Genomic DNA, 9,111 nt, shown 5'->3' with positions numbered 1-9,111 from the left:
AAGAGAAAGGTACGTATTGTTACTCAGCTCTTGTTAGCATAAGCGTCAATCAGTAACTAGGAACGTTGTATCATTTGGAAGTTGGAACGCCCATTACAAACGTCTGTACATTGCTGTTGTAGTCTATATAGCAAGTCAGAAAAAATACATTAAAGATGGAATTTGCACTTAAACTGTACAACGCTTTACGTCTTGAAAGCAGTGGCAATATATTTTACTCGCCTTTAAGTATTACTTCAGTGATGTCTATGGTAGCTTTGGGCGCCAAAGGAACTACCTTGGATGAGCTGCTTGCTGTTTTAGGATCAAGTAATCAACAGGGCAATTTGCACGAAGGAAATCAAGGGGTTATGGGGCAACTTGCAAAGCTAAAACTAGATGGTCAAGTTGCACTAGAAATTGGGAACCAGTTATGCCCAGACAACGGTTTTGCCTTGCAGCAAGAATTTGTTGATATGTGCCTTAAGTATTACGAGAGCCAAGTTGAGAACATGGACTTCTGTGGCAATTCCGAAAACTGCAGACTGGCAATTAATGACTGGGTGGAAAAAGCGACTCAGGGAAAGATTAAAGATCTTTTACCAAGTGGTTCGATTCGGCCGGATACCAGCCTCGTTTTGGCAAACGCGATTTATTTTAGGGGCGACTGGGAGAGTAAATTTGACATTCGGGGGACAATGAAAAAAGATTTTCACGTCGAAGATGGTAAAACGGTTAAAGTCGACATGATGACACAGACTAGGAAATATCACATTGCTTTCGACCAAAAGTTGCAACTGCAGGTGGTAGAAGTGCCTTATGCTGGAAAAGAAGTGGTCCTTCTACTTTTAGTCCCGACAAAACGCTTTGGGTTGGCAGAAATTGAGAAAAGTTTGACTCCTGATCTACTTGAAACGCTCACAAACAACTTTAGCTCTGAGGAAATTCAACTTTCCCTGCCCAAAATGAAATTGGAACACCAAATTATGGGACTGGACAATCACTTCAGAGGAATGGGGGTGAATCGGGTATTTGACCCATCACAGGCTGACTTGTCAAAGATGTCATCGAAACCTGGCCTTCATGTCTCTAAGTTTGTGCACAAAGCAGTGTTTGAGGTTACGGAAGAAGGTTGCGAGGCTGCGGCAGCTACTGCGGCGGTCGTTACGTTCTCTATGGCTCTACCGCCGATTATGGTTACATGTGACCATCCCTTCATGTTTATGCTCAAGCACAAACCAAGCCAGACTGTATTGTTTATTGGTCGATTTTCCAATGTGTAGATTTTTGTGAACCTGTGCGGCTATAAACTTCGCTACTACTCGAAACAGCTATAAAAAACTGAATAAAACGAACGTCATTTTATACATTACTCGTGTTGTGAAGTCAACTAATAATAAAAATCAAAAAAAGTAAGTCACCATGTTTTGATCTTGCACCAAACGTTGTGAAAAAATATTTGAACAAATCCTGAGCTTGCTGAATGTTCTGTTTTATTGTTTTTGGTGTAAAGTTGATAGTTCAGCTTTTGTCTGAATCAAGCGTAAATTGTTTGGACTGCTAACTGACTGCTTATCGCTAAAATCTCTTATCGTCTTCGTAGAGCGCCTTTCAAAACATACAAATAGATGTTTTCCATACTTTGATGGCAAAACTCGCGATAGCCAACTTTTAAAAATGAGAAAAATGCCCATGCTTTTAAAATAATATATTCAGTTCAAAGATACTTATTATTATATTAAATTTTGAAAGAATTATTATAAAAGAAGGTATAAACTGAAAATGGAAAATATTTAAAGAACTGATATCATGCTATTGAAATTAAATGTTTAATAGTAACAGTATTAAAATTTTGTAGCATGATTCACAGCTTAGATTTAATTTTGAAATAATTTCTGTGCAGTGCAGCAGTTTGGGGTGACACTAAAACGCTGAATGGGCGGGACGGGCGGAATGGAGGGCGGGACGTCGCGGGAGATGGCGGGACGTCGTGAAAACCGCTAAATATCGGGTTAAATTGCTGACGGTTGGAGCTATTAAGGTTGGGATAAGGTTTTATAATAGTAAATCATTAAAAAAAATTCCGCCGAACACTACATTCCGCGCCCGAAACGTCCCGCCATCTCCCGCGACGTCCCGCCATAGCATTTTTGCCTAATGTCAGGAAATAGTTGAATAAGTTTTAGGCAGGGACATTTTTTGATTCATATACTATTATAAAACCTCAACCTAACCCTAATAGCACTAACCGTCAGCAATTTACCCGATATTGAGCGGTTTCCGCGACGTCCCGCCCATCCCGCCCATTCAGCGTTTTAGTGTCACCCGCAGTTTGTGGTCACAATGTTACAATTGCAAGCCAAAATTAGACAAAAAAGACTTTTCATGATACAGTTTTTTGATGACATTTGTTTTAATACAAATTCATTAATTTTTTACACTTTACTAACAAAGTGACATAATTAAACTTTTTTTGAAACAACCACTATGAATTTTATTAGTATGGGTTTCCACTTTTCAGAATATTTCACCTAGTTTTTCTGACTATGGCTGAACAGTATGAATATGGCGATGAGGAGGACCAACAAGAAGATTATGGGGCGCCAGTGAAAAAACTTGGCAACAACTTACCGGTTTGGGGTAATCCAAGAACAATGAATTTGAACCACCTTGTTCTTACCAATATTCAGAACTCCCCTTATTTTAAAGTTCGTCTTATTGAGCTCAAAACTTATCATGAAGTTATTGATGAAATATATTATAAGGTGCGTTTCCATTGGGCTTAAGGAACAGCTGATTGACTGGGGATTACAGTATCTTCAAAGTTGTTCGTTTTGATAGTAGTTTTGTGTAGGATCTAAATTTCACATGCTTGGACATGATCATAGTTGTGTTGGTCAAAGTTTGTCTACATTAGCATTTATCAAGTTGTTACCTGTTACAATTTTGTATTTAGGTTGATCATTTAGAACCCTGGGAGCGAGGGACAAGAAAAACTGCTGGTCAAACTGGAATGTGTGGTGGAGTATGTACATTTGCATAAGTTGAAAAAAATTAGCAATTCCTAATTAATGTTTTGTGCACTGTAGCAATAAAATCGGTATCATTGCAAATGGTCAAACAGTTTGGTTATTGTAGGTACATAGTGTTGGGGCTGATCATTATTGCAAAAATCCCAAAAATGTTTTTTTTAATATGTAGTTAATTTGTGCTTTTTTAAAGTTTATGTTTTATTGTCAGCAAAAATAAACATTGATTAATTAAAGTCATTAAAACAACACTTGGTATTTTTTTGATCTAATGTTATGTTGATTGTTTTCAGGTGCGTGGCGTTGGGGCTGGTGGTGTTGTTTCAACATCGTTTTGCATTTTGTTTAAACTTTTCACGCTTAAACTCACAAGAAAACAGCTCAACGGGATGTTAAATCACACTGATTCACCATTTATTCGTGGATTGGGAATAATGTACATAAGGTACGTTACGAAGGTGAGGCTTTCAAATAGGATTCATATTATTCTTTATTTGAAAGTTTTGTGTTCGAAGCATCACATTGCTGTTTGTTTCTTGTTGTTTTTAGATTTTCACAAGCCCCTGCAGATCTTTGGGACTGGTTCGAGCCATACTTGGAAGATGAAGAGGTGAGTTTTGTAAACTGTACTTATATAACAAAAGTTCAACTGTTCAAACTTTAATCTAGGTGTTCTACCAACTACGCAGTCTTGGTTGTGACTAGTGAGCCCCCAGAAAGTTGAATCACAACCACTGTTGCCTGCCTTGTATGCAGAAAATGTCAGTTTTGTAGTAGGGGATTGCCAGTTGTACCATTATTCAATTAAGATGAGTGAAAATTTAATATTTGGATCAGCCTTCTATGACTTATATATCGATATGTGGAGACCACTGATCTGCATAGACACTTCATGGCTGATCCTAGTTATGAATTGATGTTCATCTTAACTGAATAGTGATTGTACTGGCAATCCTCTACTAGCAAGCTGACATGTGCAGCAGGCAACAGTGCTTGTGATTCAACGTTCAGGGGGTTAGCAAATGAGCCTGTTTAGATCAGTTGGTAGAGATTAGTAGATTTTTTTTAAACCTCACTTTTCTCTGTATAACGACTTTCATAGGCCTGGCATACTTTGATTTTTCCATTAAAGTTACATTACCAATAGTTATGCAATCTGCTATTAAAATCACTTGATCAGAACATGCCGTGCAGTAATAAAACTGTATGAAATAGTAACAACATCATTGTTATGTCACTGTTTTTCCACTAACTTTGTAAACATACTTGTAACATTGTCAGCAAATTTAAACTCACTTTGTACATCCAGTTAGTGGTAATACTTCGAACTGTTGGCAACTGCTGGGTAAAGCAACTGTACTAAACCTTATGCTAGACCAATGTTACAACAATTTGCCAAATATAGTGTCTTTGCTTATTTATATAAACATAAATAAGCTGTGCAGCTGGTGACAAGAGATCGGCCGTATAGCTAATGTAACCATGTTACGACACAAACACAAAAACCTCGTGAAATAGCAGTTGAAGTCACGAACTGTTTTTGTGTATTTTATATTGTCGCTTACATCTTTGCTTGACATGTGTTGCTTGCATTTGGATTAACAACTGTGGTATTTGTAGGAAATTGATGTAAAAGCAGGAGGTGGTTGTGTTATGACTATCGGGATGATGATAAGGACTGTCCTCACAAAACTTGAATGGTTTTCCACTTTATTTCCAAGAATCCCTGTTCCAATACAGAAGATGATTGAGGAAAATTTGAAGGTCAGTTTACATTAAGACTCAATGAGAAATATATCTTGCCTTATTTTTTATGTTTAAATAGATATAAAATTAGTTCTAAGACTTAATATACTTTTGCTTGTTTTAGGTTGCCTAAAATTCTAGCAGTTAGTAATAGGCTTGGGCAAAAAATGAAAATATTTTGTTTGATGAAATGCTGGAATTGTAACAGTGTTTGGCTGAACATGCACATTATGGCCTACATAGGACATTTTCAGCAAGATAGCCTTGTGATTAGTGCACACTTTGAGATACCATGTTGTGGGCTCTGTTTCTGTCTGAGTCACTCGTGTTTTTTTAGCAAGAAACATTAAGGGGCATTGCTCCAACCTGTACAAAAACAGACAGAGATGAGAACCCATTGTAAGCATAACATAATCAGGTATTGTCCGCCCATTGTCGTAAACAATGAAACAAACAGACATAAAACCATAACCTTGGTTATATCTAATTTTCGTTTGTGAATATTTGACGTTCATCCGGTACCAAGCATCATAAAAGAAGATTATAAGGGAATTAAAAAAGGCATTGTCAAGTATTTTCCAACAATGTGAATTAGTTTGTTGGTTTATCCAACCTCACTTTTCAACACAATATGATGTGGTTTGGAACTGAGGTATTTTTACATGAGAACTTTTATGTCAACAGCATAAAGGAATGACCGGACGTAGAATGGGAGAAGCGGTTGATGATTACAACGATGATCAACATGGAAGGTATAGCACAAATTTTAAAAAATAATTTGAAAATAACTTTAGAAATAACTATATTTCATAAGAATGAACATAAATTCATAACTAGGAACAGCCCTAATGTGCCTATGCAGACCAGAGATCACGGCACACTCTAATATAAATTGCAGTATGACAGGCCCATTGAATGTCTTATATAATACATGTCAATATCAGTATCTGGCACTAAGGTTCAATCACAGTACACCAAGCTGATTGAAGGTATCATACCAAATCAGCCAGTCACCAAGCATTCCCATATAATGGGTTTAACACTGAGCCTGCATAGCTCAGTTGGAAGAGCTTAGGTCCCGGAAAGACTCCTCTTGTGGGTTCGAATCTCACAGCAGACTAGGAAAATCTAGCCTTACCATGTATAGGAATGCTTGGTGACCGGCTGATCTGGTATGATACCTTCAATCAGCCTGGTGTACTGTGATTGAACCTTAGTGCATGATATTGATTTTTGAAGTATGAAATCTTGTCGATAATAGATGTTTTGTTTGAATGATCATGTATTGTGTTTCATTAACAAAAAGCAGATATTTGCATAAAATCCAGATCTTATTTCTTCAGACTCCATACTTCACTTTGCCATAACAATAGAACTGTATTTTCCACCAATCTTGTGGTTAGGGATGTGCCAAAACTGCAAATGTTCTGTTTGGTCGAGCACCGAGCATCTTTATGCTCGCGTTTTCCCCCCATCTAGTACATTTAATAAATCATTTGTTTTTGTTCATAGACACTCTTTAGAACACTAGTTATGTATGTCACCAGGACATGAATATGCAGATTTAACGCTGAGGTCAGTTTGTGCAACTGCTCGGCCGAGAACCAAGCATTAAAACAGTACTTGCGTTCTGGCTCGGCTCGGCCCAGCCCATCCCTACTGGTGATGATACGAAAAACATGAACATTGTCAACAAATTTAACTTACTTTGTACAACCATTCAGTGACACTACAGGCCATGGTCTCAGCTTAATAAAGCACCTGAACTGCACTTTATGTGGTATGCAAATTTGAAAGTTTATATTTGCAAAATGTTTTTGTTTTTACAGCATTGACAGGGATCGCAGAGATGCATCAAGACAGAACAGTAGAGAAAGGTAAATAAATAATGATCTTTTTAGCTTTGACAAAGTATATTTGTTTTGTTATTTGCCATAAATAACATACAACTTTAGCTTTTGTAAAACATGATTGTCAAAGGCAGCTATTTTTTTATTCCGATGATACTTTGATTAACTTTTGGGATCTATTATGACAAATGTAACACACAAAAATCATTTTGCACATTATCTATGAAGTGGATGTTGCCCATACAATTTCTACCATTACTAACAGTAAACGAATAAGACTATTTTTTTTTGATTTGGGCTCCAACTGGGCCTTCCAGAGGAAAAAATGTAAAACTTAAGGGGAAGAATTTACTTTAATTTTTACATGTGGTCTGTAAATAGACACTTAAGCTCTGTGAATATAACCTTTGAAGTTGAGAAAAGACCCAATTTTAAATGATCTTTGTATGGTTTAGCATCTACTATGTACTGTACTAGCGAGGAATGAAATAGTTTTTAGGTGTTAACGGAGGAATTTGTCAAAAAAGGTTGAAAACAACTATTTTTTTGAAAATAATTATTTACATAAAACTATTTTACATACATGCAGGTCACACAACGCCAGTAGTAAGCACAGATCACTTGAACCGGAACGACGACGCAACAGTCGGTCACGTGACGAGAGACGTTCACACACTCACGAGCGCCGGAGAACGGAAAGGAGTCGTTCACATGATCGCTCATCACGAAAGCGAAGTCGCTCACGGGATCGTGATACACGCAAACGGTCGTCATATGATCGTGATAGCAGGAAGCGACGAAGCAGATCACGAGAACGAAGACGCCGTAGCAGGTGATTAAAAATATTTTTTTATGTTTTATTAGGACTAAATAGTATATGAAATTCTACTAATGTAAAAACTCACATCAGACAAATTTGGATGGCGCAGAGTATTTTTAAGTAAGTACAAATAGTATGAAATTGCTGACGGCTAGGGGTATTAGGGTTGGGGTGAGATTACAATAACAACAAAAAACTTAGTTCCTTACCCTATCCCATTCTCACTGTTTGTTAACAACTGCGCTCTTTACGCCATCTATCGGCATTTAGCAAACTTTGTCTGTTGTGTGTTCTTGTGTTAGTAGTTCTACCTATAGTTTAAGGCTGCAAAGTATAGCTAAAAATACCAAACATAGGAGTGCAAAATAATGTTCTTAAGTTAAAAATGAGCTTCTGTCTGCTGAAACCAGTTTGAAAATGGTAAGATTAGTATAAATCTGCTAATGTAAATAATAACTAAAATTAATATTTTATTGAGGTTCCACAATAAGGCCAAACTACTAGGGTTATGCGACACTAAAAAGTTGCAGGTATAATATTTTAACTTTACATTTTAACTGCACTTTTACAGATCACGCAGCAGAGATCGTCGTCACAGAAGATAATGACGTAATAATGACGACATCAAGAATTTTATGGATGGATTTGAGAAATTCGTCCAACCTCATGAAAGTATTCGAGCCATGATGTTCTTTACACATCCGCCCGTTGTTAAGTCGTAATGCCAGAAAATGTTTTCTTGCAAAACTTAACGCAGGATTTTAGCGGAATAATTAACGAGTTTTATGCACTCATTTATAGCCAGTTTAAATTTCCTTAAAAATAAATAAAAATTGTAATTTCTGTAAAATATGAGAAAAATTCCTCAAAAATAAAAATAAAAATTGAATAAATAAAATATAAAAAACTTGAAGTAACCACAAAGAAAAAAAATGAAATACAATCAAAACAAAAAAACTGAACTACCCTAAAAAACTGAATTTAAAACAAAAATATGCCCACTTAAAACAGGCTTAATAGAAGTGAGGTTTAATGAAGTGGTACAGTTGAATGCATAAAGCTGGTTAGAAAACCCACTTTGAACGTGTACATTTGCGTACGTTTAACTTTCTACAAACACATTTTGTTGCAACCGATTTTATTGTTTGACTTTTTAATCGTTTCTGAAAACTGCTGTGAATTGTGACTTTAGAAACCAAGACAAAATATCCTCAAACGTATTTTAGGTTTAAATTTGTCCCCCTAGCAGTTAGAGAAGTCCGATATTCATGATTCAAAATGCTTGTTTTTCGTACACTGCCTTAAATGTGAAGCTTGGACGATGTTTAAATAAGTTTTGTTGTCAATGTAGCCTACAATCGTATTTTCGCATTCTTAGCTTATATTTCTTCGAATAAAAAAGGAATTTAAGGACATAAAACATGACATAATTCTGTTAATATTTCTTTTATTTCCAACCTACTTGTTCACTGGATTCCCGAAATAGTAAATTCTTTTTAGGCAGATGTTTGTTTTCTGACGGTTAAGTGTAAATGTTTCGCTGGATTTTTTGCCGTCAAATACAGCCATGAATTTAAAACGTTGTGTTTTTATATGTAGGAGGTCTTACAAACAGTACATTTTTATATTTCAAGACTTTTTTTGTTTTGAGCTGAATGTCCTGGTTTTATTGGAAACACGAACCCGC

The 9,111-nt window shown here is 36.3% G+C and overlaps 1 protein-coding gene and 1 pseudogene across 1 annotated transcript; both read left to right on the top strand.

Annotated features, from left to right (window-relative positions):
* Positions 1 to 137: 137 nt before the first annotated feature.
* LOC145204758 (serpin B6 pseudogene) lies at positions 138 to 1,510 on the top strand (annotated as a pseudogene).
* A 965-nt stretch (positions 1,511 to 2,475) lies between these two features.
* LOC145203722 (pre-mRNA-splicing factor 38B-like) lies at positions 2,476 to 9,003 on the top strand. Its single transcript, XM_080075998.1, has 9 exons — positions 2,476 to 2,744; positions 2,936 to 3,004; positions 3,302 to 3,453; positions 3,558 to 3,618; positions 4,629 to 4,772; positions 5,439 to 5,506; positions 6,584 to 6,631; positions 7,194 to 7,436; positions 7,996 to 9,003. Exons 1-9 carry the CDS (start codon positions 2,526 to 2,528, stop codon positions 8,027 to 8,029), a joined length of 1,038 nt encoding a protein of 345 aa, XP_079932124.1. The 5' UTR covers positions 2,476 to 2,525; the 3' UTR covers positions 8,030 to 9,003.
* Positions 9,004 to 9,111: the final 108 nt, after the last annotated feature.

Source organism: Phallusia mammillata, chromosome 8 (assembly GCF_965637545.1).
Source record: "Phallusia mammillata chromosome 8, kaPhaMamm4.hap1.1, whole genome shotgun sequence".
NCBI lineage: Eukaryota > Metazoa > Chordata > Ascidiacea > Phlebobranchia > Ascidiidae > Phallusia > Phallusia mammillata.
This window is presented reverse-complemented; position numbering and strand designations above follow the sequence as displayed.

What these genes read in the sequence shown, in the direction of transcription:
- LOC145203722 (XM_080075998.1), top strand. Translation starts at nt 2,526, where the DNA reads ATGGCTGAACAGTATGAATATGGCGATGAGGAGGACCAACAAGAAGAT. An exon ending in AAACTGGAATGTGTGGTGGA is followed by an intron (nt 3,005 to 3,301) that starts GTATGTACATTT and finishes GATTGTTTTCAG; the next exon opens with GTGCGTGGCGTTGGGGCTGG. An exon ending in GAACGAAGACGCCGTAGCAG is followed by an intron (nt 7,437 to 7,995) that starts GTGATTAAAAAT and finishes GCACTTTTACAG; the next exon opens with ATCACGCAGCAGAGATCGTC.